At 39.1% G+C, this 24,202-nt stretch overlaps 2 protein-coding genes, 2 long non-coding RNA genes and 1 pseudogene across 4 annotated transcripts in view; 3 read left to right on the forward strand and 2 right to left on the reverse strand.

Annotated features, from left to right (window-relative positions):
* LOC136265378 (uncharacterized) overlaps positions 1–24,202 on the forward strand; it is a 100,597-nt gene that overhangs the window by 12,211 nt on the left and 64,184 nt on the right. The window lies entirely within an intron of this gene.
* LOC136265345 (uncharacterized) overlaps positions 1–24,202 on the reverse strand; it is a 103,558-nt gene that overhangs the window by 10,379 nt on the left and 68,977 nt on the right. The gene's annotated exons all lie outside the window — the stretch shown is intronic.
* LOC136265372 (uncharacterized) lies at positions 6,546–14,201 on the reverse strand. Its single transcript, XM_066060195.1, has 4 exons — positions 13,700–14,201; positions 8,408–8,539; positions 6,761–6,822; positions 6,546–6,714 (listed from the first exon to the last, which is right to left on the reverse strand). Exons 1-4 carry the CDS (start codon positions 13,737–13,739, stop codon positions 6,571–6,573), a joined length of 378 nt encoding a protein of 125 aa, XP_065916267.1. The 5' UTR covers positions 13,740–14,201; the 3' UTR covers positions 6,546–6,570.
* On the forward strand, positions 14,139–22,901 carry LOC136266442 (rab-like protein 6; annotated as a pseudogene).
* On the forward strand, positions 14,647–16,301 carry LOC136265384 (uncharacterized). The gene is made up of 3 exons (XR_010705493.1): positions 14,647–15,005; positions 15,058–15,119; positions 15,176–16,301. It is a non-coding gene; the product is annotated as an uncharacterized lncRNA (long non-coding RNA).

The following is a 24,202-nucleotide window of genomic DNA, read 5'->3' on the forward strand; positions in this document are numbered from 1 at the left end:
ATTATTATAGAACTGTCAAATTTTTTTTTCCTTTTTTTGGCCCCTTTTCTGTTACACCTTTTCAGTCATGAAGTCAGTCACTAGGTCAAGTCAATAAGTCTAAGTCCTTGAAATTAGGTTAGGTAATCCTAAGGCTGCAGCACATGTTGCTGTCAGACCTTCAGTGCTGGTCACTGTAAAGTGTTAGTAATAATAAACAATAGCTTTCACATACCACTTTAGCATGGGCATTCAAAGGCCCACTCAGGCACACATTGTCTGGGCAATATATGCTCTAGAACAATGTAAAATTCAAATAATATATCTATGAAATTGTAAAACTTCACCATTCTGGTGTGAACTTTAATTTATACAGTAGAAATTAAGTGAGAAATTAAGGATTTGTGTGTGGAGATTCCCTGGTTTGAACTAAACATTATTGACATTTTCTTGCACATTTTTACTTCTTGATGAATGTAGTTTTTTAAACCGGGCATGCGCCCACTGTACTGAAATTGATTTTGGAAAGTGTGTGTGTACTTACCTATCTATCTATGTTTGTCCGTGCGCACCCATGTGAGAAAAATCATTAAATGGTAAAATCAGCTTGCATGTAAGAAGTAAAAGTGAAATGAAGTCTGTATTAAACTTCTGCACAGGTAAACTTTGCTCTGAGGTGGTTTCTTCTTGGCAGTCTGAAAAATGGGTATGGTTGGCAATGAAAAAATCAAACTCCATAGTTTCTTCTCCACCTCTGGGTGATCAATCCTACCCAAGTCTACATCAAAACTGTAGGGTAATAAGATGGTGATCCCCCTTGCTGTTTCCATAGCACACATTTTAATTTTCCATGATTTTTCAGGTTTTCAAATAAAAATGGGCAGCAGCATCAGTGATGCCGTTTAGCACGTTTTAATGTTTCCATGAATAGTGCATTACATGGTGGTCATTATACTATTGAAAATGGATACGTATTCTTGGGGAATGGATGCTGCGAGTTTCTAAATCATAGTGTGGGCGAGAGCATCAGCTTGCATTGGTATGTGAACACTATAAAGGTAAGGTACAAAAAGGTGCATGGGAGTTTGTAACCCAACCTTGGACTTTGTTACATGAGTTCATGTGGGTTGATTTTTTTATTGCAGAACCATCAAGCATCATTTTAGTGAAAATCGAAGTACTGAGAATCACATTTTAAGCAAGTGATAACCCAAAAAAGCACTGGAAAACATTCTAGATGTTCCTGACTGTTTTTATGAATATGAGCCAAAATCAGTCAAAATTTACGATACAGCTATATCCCAAACAGAAGGCATTTGGTCTCTACTGAACCCACTATTTAAAACTATACCATTGGTAGGCTCCATCCCCTGAGTTACAGGTTAATCCACAGGGGGTCGATTTTTTCATTGCCAACCCTAACTGGGTATGGCTACTCTTCATATACTTTGTAAACAGTCTCCCCTTTCGGTTTTATAGATGTTTAACACCTTTAAAACAATGTTGAAGGTCTTTTGGGCTACCAGAGATAGCACATCCTTCAAGTTGAGGGGGGGTACTTACACGAACGAAAATGAAGGGCAGCCTCGAGGCTTTGTCTAAACAATGTGTGAGAAAACACGATAGACACACTACAAACCAGTTGAGAAGATACTTCTGTGTGTAATGTGCTGTTTAAAGTGGTTTCTTATAGTTACGCTTCCATAGCAGCGCATAGCAACGTAATTACCGAAATACAAAATAATTCATGAATTTTGAAATATGCTAAATTACAGTATTTACAAATCTAATTGTCTAGTTGAATCAATAATAACAATAGCATGAATATAAACTACAATTATATACATGGTTGATTAATTGCCTATTTGGTTAGAATGGGATAGTATTAATAACTACATGGGCACCTGATTTTTAGAAGTAGCATTACATCAACTTGTTATACATATTTTTATTAACTAATACGTAACTTTGCACCACATCTGCAAATCTGTAGGAAGATAGATGTATAATAATATGCTCTTTATACCCTCACAATTTGAAACAATCCAAGAAGTATTGAAATATAACATTAGTGTGCTGTCCAACTTTGAGTGCATATATGTATCAAAGCACAAGTGCCTGTAGTATAGTTGATAAGTGCCACTTGGGTGACTCACTTGCAAGTGGTAGAAGCTTTACAAGTGAACTGACATTTAGGTGTAAGATAGAGAAATAGGAATATATAGAAAATTAATGCTACCTGAAGAATAACCACTAGTTCTATATAGTAGTATGTGATAGCTAATGGTTTGTCTACTAACCTTCAAATGTTGATTTTCAACTCTTAGTTGTGAATTCTCCCTTTTGAGACCATCCACCTCCACCTTGAGGCCATCAACCTCCACCTTGAGGCCATTATTCTCCACCTCGAGACCATCAACGTGTACCTTGAGGCCACTATTCTCCACCTTGAGGCCATTATTTTCAGTCTTGAGAACACCATTCTCTCCCCTCAGCTCCTCATTACTTATTGTCATCTCCTCCAGTTGGGTGGTCAGTGATGTCACCTGTATAGTAACAATGTTCAAATGATTCTCCTGTTGATAATAAAACTACTGAATTGTTTTCACAAAAGCTAATGAAAGTTGTACGCAGTAGCCAAATACTCCAATAGTATAATCATGGCATAATAATGAGGGAATGGTGATCCTTTAACTTTATAAGATACTTTAAATAAACACTGACACTAATCTACACTAGACCACAAAGATTCAATGACATTCATTATGATTATGATTAAAATACCTGGTAAAGGCAGAACCTGTATACCAGAAGGCCTTATAAAGGCCTAAGATGTTTATATTAACTTTACTAAGTATGTTTCAAAAGTAGGAGAAAGAAGAAAAAATCCATGACTGGACCTGGGCAGCCTCGAACCAGCAGCCATCCGATTAACACTCAAATTCAAATATCTATAAGTGAGTACAAATACAGTATTAATGCTAGACAATGGAGGATGAAGACAGAAAGCTGGCTTGACATTTGGTGTCACTGAGTTGGTTTACTTTTACCAATAATTCTGACAGTGATGTTATTACAAGATAGCCAATTTTGTATTATTAACAGCACTGGAGAAATAACTGTAATATAAAGGTGTAGCCTGCCATAGCAAATCAGTAAATTATTGGGATTATCTGATAGAGCAGTCAGATAACAGTACTGTTGACTGTATCATTAGGGTGAGCGATTGCTCTATTAGAATATCTTGATATTTTAATCTGATTTAACCATGTTGTCCCATGCATGGGATAAAATTCGAAGCCCTCAAAGTTAATCTAAATATAACTTTCTTCATACACTTGACAGGTAATGCAAACACATTGTCCAGTTGCACACATGTACAGGTGGTTAAAACAAACAAGTTAAAAATCAATAAATCCATGGAGTTTAATAGCTCTTTAAGGAATGCAATTTGGTACACATGCACTTTCAATTTAATACTGCATGTAGTACTACTGTTCATTTAGTGAAGGGAACATGGAGTTACATATGCATGCAAAATTGTTACTCCAGTTTATGCCACACTACTTGGGTTGTTTTGACATTTTTGGTCCTGTTCTCGGCAGCTGCTATATATATCTCTTTCATAATAATAATTTTCACGAACCTGTTGCTGAGATGATGACTGAGCAGATACCTCAGCCCACCATACTATGGGACTCATCCCATCACGACCAGTCTGATGACTACAAACATCTTTTATCCTCTTGATTTCCATAGAGACCTCCATCACTGAAGGACGATTTCTGGCCTCATCATCTAAACATGTCATCACTAATGGCTTCAGGGCTACAGCACCTCCAGTCATTTTGTCCAGGAAAGATTGACGTCTCATCACCTCAGTCACTACCTCTCTTCTCCCGGTGTTAGGGTTGAATTGAATAGCATCACTTGGTTCAGGCCATTGCTGGGTAATAACATTAAGAGCCACTCCTCCATAAGAGAAGACGTCTAATGGTGGACCATAGACTGGCCTTTTGATGAGTGCCTCCGGTGGCATGAAATCTGGTGTTCCTGGGATTTTAGTCATTGTCATTTTACTGTCAGTCTGCATCACTTTAGCAACACCCAGGTCAGTGATCTTGGCTTCAAGATGGCCTCCCAGTAATATGTTATTTGGGGTGAGGTCACGGTGTACAATTGGTGGATTCCTACTATGGAGGTACCTTAGACCGAGGCACACTTCATCCAATATGGATAGTTTGACATTCAGTGGTATATTGGTGTAGTTCTCCACCAGACCCCTCAGGCTATGTTGCATCTTTTCCATTATCATAACAGGCAGTCTGTACTGGTCACGTGCAGGATAGTACACTCCTATATATGGTGAACAACTATATAGCGAGGTCATGCGACACGTACAATATCATACCTAGAAACTGAACAATACACGGGTGACGAATGGTACTCCAAATTTGACACTCGTTAAGAAAATCAGTTGTAATCTTACGACGCCCTTCAGTTTGAGACCATTCCAACAAGATCGAGTGTACCTCCTTGGCGGCGCACAGTGTTCCTTGATAGTCGACCTCAAACACTCTCCCATAAGCACCGCGACCAATTTCCTTTCCCGTGGGATTCACATCATAGAGGGTAAGGTCAGTGGCAACTCTAGTAGCCATCGAGTGTCTGTAATTGTAAACTTGGCGAGACTAATTGTAAACTATACTAACGGGAAAGAAGGGCGTGGCTTAGTCTCTGGCCACGCGAGACTATTAGTATAAACATTTTCTGCGAGTGCACGTGATTAATTATAATATCGGCCGTTTACAACACCAGATGCAAGATTACAAAATTAAAAATAGCTAGCTTTGCATAAAATTAGTGTGGTGGTGTAGAGGATCAGGTGGCAACATGTGCCAATTGCCCAAGAATGAGTTTGATAAGTGCTATATGCACAGTAAATTCAAATGGGTCAATTTGACCTCCATGGGTAAATTTAAACTACAGATTTCTTTGGTGAAAATAACCATCTAAAGGTGGTTGTAGCCAGTGTGGGCATTTGAATCGAATCAGTCAAAATAACTAGGGGAAGTCAATATAACTGTTCATTTAGGATGTTGAATTAACGTATTTTAAAATTATATTTTGTGACAAAGAAACAAATAAACAAAATGATATTTTGTGATGAGAGTTAATTTTACAATAGATGGTTAAAATTACCATGATGGCAAATTAAAGTTATTTCAAACACTTAGTCAAAGGTTGAAGGGACTATAGCTATAGGACATTTGAGCAATATGACTATATCATACAAACTTTAAGTCCATGAAGAATGCATTGTGCATAGTGTGGTATGCCAAAAGGCACCTCTCGGACTGAAGCAATGTAAAACAGTGAAAAAATCAAATTCGTAGCCTTAGCCGTTATCAAGTTACGCTTGTCTGAAAACATTAAATTCCATAGAAGCAATCTGAAGGCTTGTTCGGGCTTTGTTTTGCTTAACCATGCAATACTGCCTCATCGTTGTCAGGGAAAAGTGAAGCTGTAGCTGGTTTTTGGGCAATGTTTTTTCATGGGCCACACCTATTCCTTTGTGGTCCCTACTATACAGTACTATCGTACTGTATGATTAGGATAGTACTGGAATTTCTACCAGTATAGGTCCCAGACATTTCTATGGTATATACTTTTGATAAAGCAGGTCTGAAACATCAAGGTGCAAGTTTGGTGATCTTAGTACTGAGGATATATAATTTGGAAGTGCATGGTTACTGAACCAAAAGTTTTTTTTTTTTTGTGGATAACACAAAATAGCTGACAGCCATCTATATACATGAGTATCAAGCAACTACGTAGTTGTATGTTATGATTGGTACATATGCTCCCAGTATTCAACTTTTAGGGTAGCTACAAGTCTAGTAGTTGCCCTAAGTAAGATATTACTGTCAGTTCAATAGCTGGTAGCTACAGCTTATTGAACTGACTTTCAGTTCAGTATCCACTGCCATAATAGTTTTGTCTTAGTATAATTTCACACATCTCATAATCATGCATGGATTAGGTGTTCAGGTTGTGTCCTATTGATGGAGTACTTCTGTAAATACAATATCCTCGACTACTGAAACTATAATATTATGCAAGTCAGTGAGGGAGGGTGTTAGTTAATAAACAAACACATACATTAACATTAATGACTTGAAGATCAACTGATCATTAATAGTGTTAATGTGAAGAGAACATAATTCTGAAGATAAAGTGATGTCGTCAGCTTGCAGTAGAGAAATAGAAACAAAAGAAACTAGAGAAAAACTAGAGGAAGCTAATAGCCACCACCTGTGGAATCATTAATTTTATGTGTTGTATATACAACATGATTAATTTTATAAAACATTTAAGTACAGTATAGAGAAGTATTAGAAAGAGTGTATATATGAAGTGTGGATTTGTGAAGTTTTACTTCTGGCAAAATTTCATATCACACAGTACGTAACATAAAAGTTATTGCCCTGTACCACCAGTACACTGCACCTTTGATCAAATTAACACCTCTACTGGTGATATGCCACTTAACACTCTACCCAATACAAGTATTATGAACTTTTGTTGACATTATTTTAAAATTGTTTGTTGTTTACTAGAAGTTACAAGAGGAGATGGCTCTTTGTTATTTTGTTCTTCTAATTTCTGTATAGTGTCTGTATTTAAACTACTAGTAAAAAATTCTTTCTTCTTTCTTGCAACATATTGTCTGATCTACAGTGAAGAGTTATCATATGATACATTATGTAGAGCCACTCACTGGCATGAAGCAGTGATCATCCAACTTGTAGTCATGATAGAACACCATGTAAACTGTGGAACCTGTAGTGAATCAACAACATCACTATCAGCTAGCTGACAGGGATTATAGAAACACTTAGTTTAGGTCCATCAAATAATGTATGTACCTTATTAAGTTAACAAGTAGCTATATGATAACAAAACTCTACCAAAGGTTTAATAAGTTAACAATTGATTAGTCAGTATTATGATGGCTGCAAATACTATCATACAGTATGGTTGTACTGTATATTAGGGACCATGCAGTTTTGGGATTTCTTGCCCAAAAATATCACCCTAAAACCAGCCTCAAATTTCCTTCATAACAGCTTAGCAGTATTGGTTAGGTATAGCCAAGCCCAAAAATGCCTTCAGAGTGTCCCCTAACCCTTCCAACAAGTTTCTACAGAATTTCTATTTAACAGAATTTCATTCTGACTAACTAACTGATGCCTTCAGCCAAGCATAACTCAACAATGGATAAGGCTATGGGCTTGATTTTTTCACTGTTCGACATCGCTTTGTCCTGAGACATGGCTTTTCACCAACCGCAGTACGTACAATGCACGTATCTGGACTTACCTTTGTGTTCCAGTTCTTTTCGCCGACAACACAAGGTGTCAATTTGTGATAGCGTGATGCGGCTTCCCTCTGGCTGTGTCATGCTTTTCGCCCGCATTTTCCGTAGTGACTGGATTCATTGTTTCTTGTACTGCTCTTTGTTTGTAATGCTGTGTAACAAGCGGAGCATAGCTACAAATGAAGCATAATGGCCACCTCACTTTTCAGTGCGTAATTGATTATTAGGGCGTGCACAAAAATTATTTTATGGAATGCCTGGCACCATTCTTTCTTTTAATGTGGTACACGTAGATTCAGTAGTCATAATTGTGTTATTTAAAAAGTAAACAAACAAGTAGAAGGAATAATTAGGGAAATTTTAAGCTAGATTAGTGATCAAAAAACAAAAAAACCAGGGAAACAAGGAAACAGCTGAAAGTTGTGAAACAAGGGAGGTTGCCTATACCTGCAGATATACTAGTGGACATGTAATCCCTAATTCAGTCATGGAAGAGTAAGGATTAGATAACCACTAGTGTATCTGCAGGTATAGGCAACCTCCCTTGTTCCACTACTTTCAGCTGTTTCCGTGTTTCCCTGCTTTTTTTGGTTATTGATCACTAATCCAGCTTAAAATCCCCCAAAATTTTTTCCTTCTACTTGTAGGTATATATTCACACTATGGGAGTGATCAATTAGGGGGTGTAACTCCAAGTAAGCCAATAAACAGCAATGTGAATAGCTCTGCACACTCCTACAGACAGTAGCACTTGATTCCAAAAAGCTCCTAGCATGGTTCATGAAAGAAGCTGGTTTGCTGCAGGACTAGACTGCTATAGCATGTACATACAAAAGATAATCACTTTGTGCCACACAATCCAATCCGATCTTCTATAAAGCTGGACAGAAATGTGACCCAACCTGGTTTCAAGCCTGTTTCAGATCTGTATATTCAAACCATACGAACCATGAACTGAAAGAAATACTGTATGTTTATTTCTATAACAGAATTGTTATGTAGTGTTTGGTCACATACAAACCAAATTACCATACACTACACACTTACCAATTGCAGTTGTATAGGCTAAGAACATGAAGAGTTTTTGATGGTTCCCAAAGATCATTGGTTTCATTATAGCTCTAGCTAACTTGCCCTCCACCTCCCTCCTGCCAGCTGGTTGTGTTGATGTGGTGTAACCTGTTACCATAACCACATGAACATGTTACCATGACTACACCAATGTATTAACATGGCTATCTAATAATAGGCACCATGTATAACCTGTTAATCAGGATTCTTGAAAATAAGGAGACTACAAAATCTGGACACTTAGTAATGGTCCCGTATTATCCCTTAGTATGTAAACTGACCTGGAAAATTAGTGCACTTTGATAATTAGAACACTTTTGGTCACTCCCAATGTGTTCTTAATACAAAGGTTAGCCAAAAATTTAATGATGTTCAGTTGTATAGTTATATCCTGTTACGAGGGTGATAGCATAGTTCTTACACGAGTACAAGGTGGAGCTGAGGATGAGTGTAATAACAATGACATCATCTGAGTATACAAGATATAACTACTTTATATCCCAGTGTGTGGGAGTTATGTAAGGTCTTGTTTGAATTCCAGTCAGTGTGCTCATGACTTAGTAGCTACTAGAGAAACACTATACATATACAAGCTATAAAGCAGCACTTTCCAAGTATACTTTGTCACTGTTCAAGTTTGGGGATTGTAGAGTGGTGTCACATGGCATGCAAGGAGTATTAGTCCGAGGAGCCAGAGGTTATCAGTTGGTTCATCACCATAGTGACTGCTGGGACAGATCATCATAGCAAAATTGACACAGACTGTTTCTTGGTATTTGTTTAAACCATTGTATTGGTATAGTGTCACTGTGTAAAGGATTAACACATTTTATTGGAAGATTTGCAAGTGTAAGTACTGTACTGGTGTGTTGTTTATGATAACATTTCAATAATTGTGACCCAGTCTGGGAAAACTGGTCTTATCACCCATGTCAGCAGATTTGATTTTTCACCAAGAACACAAGCCACTATCAAATTTCACAATCAAAATGCTAGACTTGAGTGGTCTGCCTTTGCTGGCTGCTTTTCCCAAGCCCAGTGGTGATCCGTACGTACGGTGTGGGGCCTTATTGGAGCTCTGGTCAGCCTGCTGGGGATAGCTGTATGTGGCTGAACAGGTCCGTGGTGTTGAATAAAGACCTGTATTGTACATTTCCTTTCATTTTAGCCAGCGTTGACACCTGAATGGCACATAACTTGGCCTAATTTATCCCTATGCTTTCCTTTTCAAGTTTTAAACAGCCTCTTGCCTTCCTTCCGGGCCCCCACCTCCCTCCCTTTTGGAGCTCATTTTATACAGTCAACCACCATTTAATAAAAACTATCTAAAATGGCGGGAAACTTAGCTGTTGGCTACTTACACCGTGGATGCTCTGGAAGGTAAGGAATTGGTGTAAAACGAGTGAAAATTTAATACATGTAATACATAGTCAATGTGTACAGGTGATTTGTCTCTACTGCTAGCAGTTTAACCTCGAGTTTAACAGTCAAGTATGAATGCCAATTGAAGGTTCAAGAATTGTTCTCAACTGTATTCAGTCTTGAAGAAGTACAATTAACTAGAACTGCACGCCTTGGTAGACAAAATGGTCCGAAAGTAAGACCCTTATTGGTCTGTTTTGATGATGCACTTATTAGAGGCACTATTCTGTCGCAGTCCAGCAGACTCCATAAACACGATCAATTCAAAAACGTTTATATCTCCCTAGATAGAACAAAATTAGAAAGGGAAAAGTATCAGAAGTTGGTTACTGAATTGAAACGTAGGAGATCAAATGGTGAACTGAATTTGGTGATCCGAAATAATGCCATTGTCACAATAACTCATCGTCCTCAATCATCTGCCACTACCAACTCTAATAACCAGTGTTCCTGATAACATGTTTTTACCTAGTGTAAGTAATGTAAGTAACTCTTTACTAAATGATTCCTGCCAAAATTCTTTTCCAAACTCAATTTCGAATTCCAATGGTATTGAATCTCTAAAGCTGATTTTTCTGAATAGCCAAAGCATTGTAGCGAAACGTGCCTCCCTTGCTGTTTTACTTGACGATTATAACCCTGATGTTATAGCAGTGAGTGAAACCTGGCTCTCATCTGATATTTCCTCCTCTGAGTTCTTTCCTGATGGATACTATGTATTCAGAAAAGATAGGGCTGATGGCTATGGCGGGGTGCTCTTGGCATGCCGAAGTTCTATTAACTGTCAAGAACTTGTGTTTGATAATAGCACAGAAGCTGTGGTGTGTAAGGTTACTCTAAACAACTGTCAACCCCTTATAATTTGCTCTTTCTATAGACCACCAAATAAAGATATCCAAAGTATAGATAATCTGTGTAATTTATTTACAACCATCACCTCAACCCCTTAACCTACCAAGCAATGACTGGGCAAACAATTCCACTAAAGACTCTGCATATCCTCTTATTTTGTGCGATGCTATGATCAATTTTGTTCAAGAATATGGTTTCTCTCAAGCAGTTAATTTTCCAACAAGGGGAAACAACATTTTAGATGTTTTCATCACAAATAGACCATCCCTTGTGCATAGTTGCAGTCCCATTGCAGGTATTAGTGACCACGAGGCAGTCTATATTGAATCTTCTGTTTCCATCACTCATCAGCAATGTGCTCAGCGAAAATCTTTTCTTTGGCATAAGGCAGATATGGTAGGTATAAAAGAAATTATAAACCAATTTAGTAACACCTTCTTAAGCAAGTACTCTTTGTCTACGCCAGTTGATATTTTATGGAATGAGTTCAAACAAATGTGTTTTGACTGTTTATCCCATGTACCAACCAAGCACTTTAACACTGGGACTAAACAACCATGGGTAACCAATCGCATAAAGCGTTTATCACGCAAAACGCAGCGCTTGTATAACCTAGCCAGACAATCTAATTGCAGTAGGAACTGGGACTCTTATCGATGTTTCAAACGTGAGGTCCAAAGAGAATGTAGTAATGCATACAATAACTATATTGAAGGATTAGTTAATTCCAACGGTACTGTATCAAAAAGGTTGAGGAACTTTATAAAGAGCCAAAAGAAAGACCATTGTGGTGTAGCACCTTTAAAGGTTGAAAACAGTGTAATTAATAATAGTTCTACTAAAGCTCAAATACTTAATGACTACTTCACCTCAGTATTTACTCCAGTAACAGAAGAAGCTCTCCCCATGATACATGAACAATCGAAACCAGACATCAACCCAATTCTTGTCGAAACTAATGGTGTCCTTGAACTGCTTAGGACCCTGGATGTACATAAAGTTTGTGGACCTGATGGAATACCTACAAATCTATTGAAGGAAACCTGTGAAGAGATTGCTCCATCCTTATCTTTTATATCCAAGCCTCATTACAACAATGTGTATTACCTATAGACTGGAAAGAGGCAAATGTGGTACCATTGTTTAAAAAAGGTGACAGATCCATTGCTAGTAATTACAGACTTGTATCATTAACTTGTATTTGCTCAAAACTATTAGAGCACATTGTCTATTCACATATTTATACTCATCTTAGTAAATATAACATCTTGTGTGATCAACAACACGTCTTCCGCCAAGGATGATCATGTGAAACTCAGTTATTGCTAACAGTAAATGATTTTGCTGAGAACTTGAACAAAAATGAGCAGACTGACATTGTTGTTTTTAGACTTCTCTAAGGCATTCGACAAAGTATCCCACCAGCATTTGTTCCACAAACTTTATCATTATGGTATCCGAGGAAAATTACTAGACTGGATACAACATTTTTCTTCAAAGATCCCAGCATGTAATAGTTGAGGGTCAGCAGAGTGATCCATCTACAGTAACTTCCGGTGTACCCCAGGGCACTGTCTTGGCCCCATTACTCTTCCTGTGTTTTATTAATGATTTGCCAAATGGGATATTATCCAAAATTAAATTGTATGCTGATGATGTGTTACTTTATGCTACTATTGCCAACAGTTACAAAGAGATCTGGATTCTCTCGGAAAGTGGGCTGATGAATGGAAAATGATACTTAACCCTCAAAAGTGTGAGTTTCTCAGAATAACCAACAAAAAGCATCCAATTCTAAACCAATATAAAATTCAAACCAAAAATATTAAGGAAGTTTCCCATGCTAAGTACTTAGGTGTAACAATTAGTCACAATTTAACTTGGTCTGAACATATAAAGCAAATTACCAACAAGGCTAACAGAACCAAAGGATTTCTGCAACGAAATTTGCATAACTGCCCACTTGAAATTAAAAGTAATTGTTACAAGGCGATGGTAAAGCCTATATTAGATTATGCAGCCATTATTTGGTCACCACACACACAAAAGGATATCAATATGATAGAAAGAAGTCAGAGACAAGCAGCAAGGTTTGTGATGAATAACTTCACCCATTATGCCAGTGTCACACAAATGCTAACAAACCTTAACTGGCCGACCCTTGCTGAATGTAGAGAAGAACAGAAAGTTATTATGATGTTTAAGATCACCAATCACCTCATTGACATCTCGGCAAATTCTTACCTAACACCTGTACCAATGTTACATGATACAAGAGGCCATAGCAAGAGATTTATACAACCAATGACAAGAATTGATTCTTATATATATTCCTTCTTTCCCTCCGCTATTAAACTTTGGAATTCTCTACCCCAACACGTGATTGACTCTAAGGACATTGATCAATTTAAGCAAAGACTAGCTGGTCTAGCAACAATTATTAATGTTGATTAAGCTATTTGTTTGATGTTTGTTTGTGATCTGTGCTCTTTTCAGAGGTCTGCACAGTAATAATGCACTTGTCAATTTCATGCCCCACCCCCGGGGTGGGTGGGGGAATACAGGGGATTTGACAAATCTTGGTGTCAAATTCCCCACCCCTGGGGCAAAATCGGCTGTCAAATCCCCACCCCTTTAGTAGGGGATTTGACAACACCTTGGATTTTGGTTAAGTAACCTGGTTTGCACCTGCAGCTATATTGTAGCAAAATTATAGCGAGTATGATTTTATTGTTTAGAAATGCAACTACTACGAAAATCGGTCAGTGAAGTGGACGACTGTCAATTGCCCCAGAGTTGGGGACAAGAACCAATGTCAAATCCCCACTGGGGTCTGGGGACCCCCGGGGGTGGGGGGGGGTGGGGCATGAAATTGACAAGTGCATAATATAATGATATGTTCAGGGTCATCTGCCAGATCGACGATCGAGGTTTGGCACAAAGCAAACAAGTAACAATAACGTGCACAAAGAATTACAGTACACACAAACTAACCGTACTGTACGTTTAATTGGTTAACGAAGCGCCTCAACATTTTTCAACCGTCTTTCTGCTGCGCTTTATTTGGAGTACGTGGCTCACATGTGAATAGAGGACTTGCACGCGTGAAGCAACTGTTGCTAGGCAGACATGTTTCGGGACAACTTTCTATGGCGCATATTGGGTCAGAATGAAGGTAACGAGATTTATTCACTAAGCGCTGGGTATAGTGGCACTGGGAAGCGGGGCTGGTTTCGAAATAGAAGATCTTATCATTGGCTTCGTGAAATAGGTGGCTAATTAAATTTCGATACATTACTCACCAATTCTAACTTCGTCGCCTTTTTTAACGAGCTGTGTGGTATTTACAACACAACTCAATACTGATTCGCTTCATTACAGCCTGTACCAAATCCTGAGAAAGCGCTTTTCAGCCAAAACACTGTCCCGAAACATGGCCGACAGCTACGGTTGCTTAGCAATTACGATGATTTACGTCACGCTGCAAGTCCTCTATACCGAACTAATGTAAACATCAACGATTTCTCTGAGGTGTGGAAATGGGAAACGAGCAAACTAAAAATAAAGTGGAAACGAGCAAACTAAAAATAAAGTGGCCACTGGTGTTGGTATCCAGTCGATGGACCAACAGTTACAGAGAAAGTTCTCCAAAGGCATCCAGTTTAACAGTAAGTCATTGAACGGCTGAGAGACACGTTCACTTGTACATCTTCTAGAGGATAAATAAGTTTCTAGATTGACGTATTATTAGTGTTGTGTGGAGACACGTGATTATTGTTGTGTGTTATTGTAGTGAAGATAGTTGTTAAAGGTGACAGAAACTCTGGCAAGACTTGTCTGTTCCATCGACTTCAAGGCAAGCCATTCTTAGAGTCCTACATGCCCAACAGAGGAGATACAAGTCACCAGTATATTATGGAGTTATAAAGGTGATCATTTTGTGTAGTATTGGCATGCAGTGAAAATTGCTGACATTACAGAGTGTATATTATGTCAATTACAAAACATAGACATCTACCGTATTACCTCGAATTATGGCCAGTCTCGTATAATCACCTAGTCCCATTTAGTTGCCGGGGTATTCAGCTTCATAACAAAAATAAACATCGGGTCTCAAATAAATGTCTAGTGCAGTCATTATTTTTAACAATTCCAGGTGGTTTTATAAACAACGAAGTGATGAACATTTTATAGAGTTCCTTTTAAGCTTGAATCTGTGAAATATGGTGAGGGAAACATCAAGGAGAGTCCAGGAGAGTGTAACACCAAGGTATGAAGTTGACTCGTGAATGCTGATCAGGTATATAAACGCCGGTCTGGTATAGTCGCTGTCACTCGCTGATCTCTTATAGTAGCTGGGACTAAAAGTTGCTTCAAAGAAATAAATGCCCTGGCCGTAATTCGAGACAATACGGTATTAGTCAACCATTTTACTTAAGTATGAAAATAAGTTTATGTAACAACTGACAGGCCAACCCTAGCTCACAACCTAAACACAGTGAACAGCCTTTCCTCACTTAGTCAGCTTTGGTCACTTCTTCACCAGGTACAGGTTAGTGTTCTTGACTTGCATTTATAGGGTAGAAACTACTTCAGGGTGAGCAGCTGACAGCAGTAACACATTGGGTGATATCCCTTACCCACACTCTGGGTTCCCTAGGTTTGAGCTTGCTGACATTGTTTGAAATATGCATGTACTTATGCCTAATACCTTGAGGAAAAAAATGTGGTATTATTTGGCCCTGACTATAAGTACTGTATATGTCCACCCACGTTATAGATAGTGCAAAAATAATCATTCTACAAGGAAGCTTACCCATCTAGGTATTTAAAAATCCATCTACAGTTTAGTTGAAGACAAAACATGCTTTAAGAAACACAAGTCGAGAAAACATGTGTGCTGAACAGAATTTTTCTTGATATTACTGGACCTCTCCGTTCACCCTGATTAATGTGCCTACAACTTGTATTGATTGTGAATTGCTTTAGGCATGAATGGAGTGGCTAAACTCGCATGGCTTGAGTGACTTCTCCCTCCACAGCTATTAGCCTGCAATGTGCTTTGGAGAGCACAGAAAACTAATGATTGAAAGTGAGATTTGCAATACATGATGGCTTTCTGCTACATAGGTCTTGAGTGGATTTTCTGAAAAAATAATTATCGAGTGCGCAGATGAGCTGCTGTGCATTTGATCTAGTTGACCTCAGAGATGAAACAGCTCCCAAAGATCAAAGAATTTTATGCATGTCTTTTTCTAATATTGCTAGACAATACTCACACTGTCTGATTCTTCTCTACATCAAAATAACTACACATTGTATGTCTAAAGCAATTTGTGATCAATACAAGTTGTAGTAGTAGTAAATGAATTTTGAGGTGGTGGGGTTAAGAATAATGTGGAGAAACAATTAACAAGTTTAGTTGGCCTAAGGCTAACTATAATGGACTGCTGTACAATCATTAAACTATTATGTGTTCTGATCACATGTTTATTACATCCTTCTTGCAGATTCCACCAAGCTTGATATGAAAAGTCTTAGCTCACATTACTGCATTGTGTATTGTTACTTATATGGTTTCAGTGTGTTGTTTGGTTTTCATTAGATACTCTGGACACTGTTAAAGTGGAAGTGTGGGATGTGGTGGATAAAGGTATGTAGTGTGTATTCTAAATGTCTTCAGGGCACTTGATGAATTCCTCATTTTAAGATCACTTAATGGTGAAATTTTATTGTTATGTGCTACCTGCAAGATTGTTTGGGTCTACCTCATAACATTAGTACTGCTTGTTGTAGAGCCCTTTAGAAATTTTGTGACACATGCTCATAGTGTTAAACACACAGTTTTGAGCTTGTTTTTGTATGGAAATATGGAAATATCTTTACTGGTTGGCGAACTATGACAGAAACCTTATAGACCGAACAGCCAACACTTGTTATAGTACCCAACTAATTGTGGTGTGTAATGATTGGTCAGTGATTGGTAGTTATCATTAATGCACACACACACACACACACACACACACACACACACACACACACACACACACACACACACACACACACACACACACACACACACACACACACACACACACACACACACACACACACACACACACACACACACACACACACACACACACACACACACACACACACACACACACACACACACACACACACACACACACACACACACACACACACACACACACACACACACACACACACACACACACACACACACACACACACACACACACACACACACACACACACACACACACACACACACACACACACACACACACACACACACACACACACACACACACACACACACACACACACACACACACACACACACACACACACACACACACACACACACACACACACACACACACACACACACACACACACACACACACACACACACACACACACACACACACACACACACACACACACACACACACACACACACACACACACACACACACACACACACACACACACACACACACACACACACACACACACACACACACACACACACACACACACACACACACACACACACACACACACACACACACACACACACACACACACACACACACACACACACACACACACACACACACACACACACACACACACACACACACACACACACACACACACACACACACACACACACACACACACACACACACACACACACACACTACACCACACACACACACACTACACCACACACACACACACTACACCACACACACACACACTACACCACACACACACTACACCACACACACACACACTACACCACACACACACACACTACACCACACACACACGCACACACACACGCCTTATCACACCTGTCAAATGACAACAGCAGGGTCCTGGATCAATCTGGACCTCAGCTTGAGCAGTATTGCTGGTGACAGGTGAGGTCACCTTTGTGATGGAAAATTCTGTCACACCCACAGTGATCACACTGAGAGGTACCACGGGCATGACACAACTGACAATTCCACCAGCAAACAAGCATTCCAAGTGCCAGTATACAACATGGTACGCCGACAGTGGTGAAGACAGCATCCCACAGAGATATGCCTGTGCTGGGACAATAGCTTCACACTTCTACAGTATGTGCCTTCTTGTGCAGAGAATACTTACTACTTAGGTGGGATTGCAACTCCCGTCTGAGGGGACCCCTGCCCAGACCTGGTCTCCACCACATGATCATGAGCAGGAGGGGGGGGGGGGGGTCGTTAGCCGCATTGCTACCATTAGCCATTCTGAAGAATGGACCAGCAAAAGCAACACAGTTAAACACCAACATGTACGTAGGAAGCCCACAATGTGTTTCCAGGACTTCCACGTGGAGATTGGCAACTGCAGGCCCACACACACACACTACATACATACACACACACACTACATACATACATACATACATACATACATACATACATACATACATACATACATACATACATACATACATACATACATACATACATACATACATACATACATACATACACACATACATACACACACTACATACATACACACACACCACACTACACTACATACATACATACATACACACATACACACACACACATTACAGGTACCATATTTTGTTAGTTGTATAATTGTCTTTATGTCACAGGGAAAATCCAAAAGAAGAAAAAGAAAGGAAATTTAAAACTGTTCAATGACCCAGACGCTCAGGTGGAATATTGCTGTGTAGTGTAGTATATAACTTTGTATGTCACTCACTACCCTACACATGTCACTTTGTATGTCACTCACTACCCTATACATGTCACCTTGTATGTCACTCACTACCCTACACATGTCACCTTGTACATCACTCACTACCCTACACACGTCACTTTGTGTGTCACTCACTACCCTACACATGTCACCTTGTACATCACTCACTACCCTACACACGTCACTTTGTGTCACTCACTACCCTACACATGTCACCTTGTACATCACTCACTACCCTACACACGTCACTTTGTGTGTCACTCACTATCCTACACAGACTCCAGCTGATCAACCATTGGATGCTCAATTCCTTGATGTGTACAAGGGTACTCATGGAGTGATCTTTATGTTTGACATGACCAAACAATGGTATATCACTTTATATACTGTAATGTGTTGAGTGTATGGTGTGCGTGCGTGCGTGTGTTTGTGTGTGTGTTTATAAAGATTTGTGTCATCATCCATTACAAAAAATTTTAATCCGCATCGTCCCACCTAATATATTGCACATCATCAAGCGTATTGCAACAGTCTTGGATTGTGTGTGCACTGTGTCACTACACACACCAGTCACATGATTCATTGTAGTAGTACTAACTTGTGATGTTGTCTGTCTTGTAGGACGTACCAGTATGTGACTCGCGAATTACCCCTAGTTCCATACCACATTCCGATAGTAGTGATGGTAAGACCGATCTCCATACTCCATGTTACAACAACACTGTTGTGTAGGGTAACTTCAGGGATATGGGAGAACACCGAGTAGTGACTACCCTTGAGGTTATGAACTTTGTGGAGTTTTTGGAGAGGTAAGTGTGTAGCTATAGTTATAATACTAGTAGCTATGATGGGTTACCTATTAGGTTACAATATGTGTTAGTTAGAAGAATCTTGTCATTGCTGAATGTTTAAAGCTATTGTCTAAGATGGGGCTACTGACCAGTTTACAACCTGTGGTCTCACCTGTGGGTTACTGTATAAACATTAGCTAAACCAAAGTAAAGTAGCTGTTCTTAGGTTTCTTTCTAATACCAGACAGACATCATTGGTATTGTCATCTGAGAGGCTCTAAATTTTCAAGAAACCTCTAATAGGTCTCCCTATAGGACGCAGTTAGCTGAAAATCTCTCAGCAGTGAATGTCTGTAGCTCTTACCTACTAATGACATACAATTTTGGATAGTCTGGTATAATAATTTTGTTCCCACAGACCAGTGGGGTCAGCTGATGTCAAATACGCAGAGTGCTCCATGAAGGACGGGTTTGGACTGAAGTACTTACACAAATTCTTCAGTATTCCATTCCTACACTTACAGTTCAGTGTACACACACTATTGACATCCATACTACCTGTGGTGTGTGTTATCAAGTGAAGGGATAGATACTGCAATGACTGGTAATTGTTTATCGGTAATTACAACTGGTAACACTGAGATATTATGGGTAGCCTATCATGATCAATTACTGTATAGATGGGATTTTAAACCAGGTGTGCGCCCATAGCTGGCCAAAGGCTGACGCTTGCTGAAATTGTTTTCCAAGAAGGTGTGTGTATGTATGTATATTTGTTTGTTTTTCCACACCCACGTGGGCAAAACAGCCTTTATGTGAGAAATATAGGCCATATAGAACCTTTGTTAAACTTTCAGGCAGGTAAGCTTCAGTACGTGCCAGTTAGTAAAGGCCTTTTCCAAAGACGTCAAATTACTCAAATAGCTGAAAAACAACACAACTGGCCTCCTAGGCTAACGGGTATAACGAATTCCTTCAAGTTGAAACATACCTGTACATACCCAAATGAAAATTAAGAGCAGGTTTGAGACTTTGCCTGGAGAATTCACGTAAGAAAATGCTGTAGACAAATTTATAAAATAGTTAAAAATATAATTCTATGGTTTTTTTTTTTTTTTTTCGAGGTACACTTCCTTAGCAGTGCATAGCAACGTAATTACAGAATTAGAAATATTTCATCAATACGAAATACAAATTACTGTGATTGAATTGATAATTTTGTATGTTGCAACAAAACAAAATATTAGTTTAGTAAATTTAATTCCAATTAGGTTTGTTTGCTGCATGGTTCCTGGTTTTAGAAGTAGCACATCAACTTGTTTTGAAAAGATGTAACTTTTGGAAATTTAATATAACTTTCATGGCATTTTAGCATGAAAACAGTCAAATTATTAGGTATTCCAATATACTTGCAGGCAATGCAAATTATGGAAAGTTAATACAGTGGAACCTCAGTTATCTGAATCCCTTGGGACCAGGGGTGGTCCGTAAGTCTGAAAAGTCCATATCTCTGAAACTGTGTATAAACAACCTTAAAATAGCATAAAGGAGATTTGAAATATCAGTTGTATTGAACTACCCCAATAGAACATGTACAGTCACTACTCTAATGGAGCAGTCATTTCTGTAGTTTGGGTAAAGGGACAATGTGACAGAAGGAAGCCATTTAAAGTCTACAAGCAACAGGAACCACGTAACCATAACAAATGACATAATTATTGCGCATTATTTTTATTGTGTGACACAAAATGGCATCGTCATCCTCAGCTGTGGACTTCACTTAAAATTTGTGGCAGGATAACTCACAAGACAGGCTGGAAGGAACAGAGGAGGGTCTAGATGAATCCGACAAAGAGACTTTTGATGTAATACGCCAATACGATTCCAAGCGCCTACTTAGGTGGCCTCCCCAAAGTTGGCTTCAAACGTGGCGCTTGGCCGGAATCTGGGTGGCCTGCGGATCAAGTCACGATGGGGTTGGCTTTTTTTCACCCCTTCTAGGTATTTGTCCCGTTTCACTTTAGGATATTTAGCTCAAAGATTTTCGCTTAGGCTCCTAGGCTATGGGTAAACACCTCGAACAGGCTCTGCCTTCTGTGTACACCCTCCAGTGCCTAACTGGTAAAGTAGATAATAATAACAATAACAAGCGCCATTTTATTATTGATCCAGGGTTGTTAGTGCAAGTCTACTTGCCGGGAGATGTCCCTGCAAGACACGTGGTATTTTGTGTACAGATCGCTGCACATTCAAATCGTGAGCAGGTCCCTGCAAGAACCGTGAAGGGAGCGGTGAAACTGCAAGTGGCAGGAGCTGGGGTGCATCGAATACCCAAATGGTTCGGGACAATCATCATTGTGTGATAGTAAGTTCTGCTTTTTGTTAATATTTGCTAATAAGCTTTTACGAACTTGTTGGTACACTTTCCACTCGACAACAGGAGCTCCTAGTCGCTGCAGGATCGAGGCAGGGCAGGACTGGCACTTCCCATGTTGCATGTGGTCAGCAGGACCAATCATCACAAGATGAGCCATCACAAACCAGTCCATCAGGTCAGGAACAAAGGCCTCAAGTGTGGCAAATGTCGTTATGTGGATAACCCTGTGGAACGAGTTTGTTGCAAGCTGTTGATATGTGTAACCACAACAGAGACCTTTCATGATGTTGTGCTGAACCGCCATAGATGGTGATGACTACATGGGAGAAGATCCCACATTTTCTCCAGCCAGTTATTGTAAAGCTACTTATCAACAGTACGTGCTTTATTCTCATGGTTATTTGGTTGTACTTACCCGTGTGATTTGGAGGGTGTGAGATCAATATCCTGCACCAGGCAGTGTCTACTTGGGCTTCAGACCCTAGTCATGTACACATGTAGAACTATTGTTGTAGTTATAAAAGTTCTAGAAATAATACTGTAATAAACATGACCTTTGTCATTGGCTGTAACATTTGTATTGATTGAATGCATGTGAGATGAGTTTCATGTGTAGTGTTCTTCTGCTTCATATTGAAATTAGATGTGTTGGACCGCTCCAATCATTAGATCAGGGATGTATTAGTATTCCTTGGCTTTATAAACTTTCACAACATTAGTCTGTTTACGGTATCTTCTGTGGTACTGATAGGCCTCAGTCTCTGAATGCTGCCTTATTTCTCGGTTCAGATGAGCACTGCGATCAAGAACTGCTAACTGGATCCTTGCTTGATATGCAGCATCGCTACAGTGGCAAACCAGTAATGAAGTACACAACATATAGACACACACTTGAAAGCATTTCTTTTGGGGCAATAAGTTAATAGTGTATTGTGGTAGTTCTCCAGCATCCCAGAGTGCCCATCCCATTGTGATAATAAGACATTGATATTGGATATGGATTTCAAGTAAGTGAAACTTCAACCATTATCCATCAATATCAGTAAATCAATTGTAACCAACAGGTACAAACTATGTAACACTGGCTGCTGTGATGGATGACTTGATGCTGAGAGAAGGCATACAATTTAATATTCACTGAATTTATCAGACATTGCACACAGATGAGCAAGTTATTACACCTGAATTGTGTGAAGCATTTCAATGACTTCATCCATGTCTTATCTTATCCATCAGTAGTTTTGGAGAAGTACATAGTGAGCATCACCATGGACAAAGTAGTCCACCTGTACACCATTGACAGTAGGTGGCTCAGGTTATGTGTCATACTCACATTCTCCTCCATACCAGTGATGGAGGTTACACACATGGTGAAGGACACCTCTCCATCTCTCCTGGTTAAAGATAATATAGTGGGTGGTTGTCATTTCACCATATAACTAGTAGTTACAACAGTACGTACACACAGATACATTCGATTGTTGTTGTCCACATTTTCTATAGCAGAACCATGCAGTAATGATTTATGATGTTCTGACTCCGCAGTGAGATTTTGTGCATCCCTCTAAGTTTTCCAGCCTGTGTAATGAATCAAAGTTAAAGCTAACCCTCATATTACATTAGTTAGAACCTTTTTCAACAATTGGGGTTTGTGCCAAATGTCAATTGAATGATGTATTGTAGGGTGGTCATCAGCTACAACAGTGACAGTGTAAGTACTTATGAAAGCTCTCCAACTTCTGTAGCTTACAAAGCATCTTTGTTACAGAAGTAGATGCATCTGTTGTGATTTCTACTATTGAGACCTTATCCTAGTGCTCTCTTCTCGTTCCATGTTGGGCAACTTGTTCTGGACCTCTCTCTGTTATCTACTGTCTCACTGTGGACAATGGTATTAGATGACACTTCCATCAGTGAGTAGGTACAAAATTTGACATATTTTCCAGGAGAGTCACATCACCCGTTACCACCACGTTCATGCCAGAATACTTCTCAATCACTTGCTCCTTTCCTAACAAACGGAATCTCCATTATAATTATACTGTTGATAATATCAGTGAGCAAAACTAACCATCTTATCATCATAAAATTTCTGAATGACAGGGAATAAAACCAGTGTGAAGAATGTACTTGGTGAAATGTACTTTAACTCCAAGAAGTGACAAAACTGAAGAACTTTATATATCCACTGAAAAGAAATGCTGATGAGAATGCCATGTTGCTCTTGTAATGCCAGGCTCTTGCTATTCATCTTCATCATGGATACCTTGCTCTCACATTGATTACTTTCATCATCATCATCATCACTATGTACATACAATAATTAATTAATACCTTGACACATCATCGTCATCACATAATAGTGTCCTTTCAGCCTCAGTATACAACAATGAAGTTAATTGCTCACTAAAGTGATGTACATTATATGCTTACAGTAAATCTTCAAAGTATGAAAATTTACCCATTAGTGTAATTATCATCATCACTGACTATATATCATCATATTTTGAGACCTATGGATGTATGTGA

Source organism: Dysidea avara, chromosome 9 (assembly GCF_963678975.1).
Source record: "Dysidea avara chromosome 9, odDysAvar1.4, whole genome shotgun sequence".
In the NCBI taxonomy this organism is placed as follows: Eukaryota; Metazoa; Porifera; class Demospongiae; order Dictyoceratida; family Dysideidae; genus Dysidea; species Dysidea avara.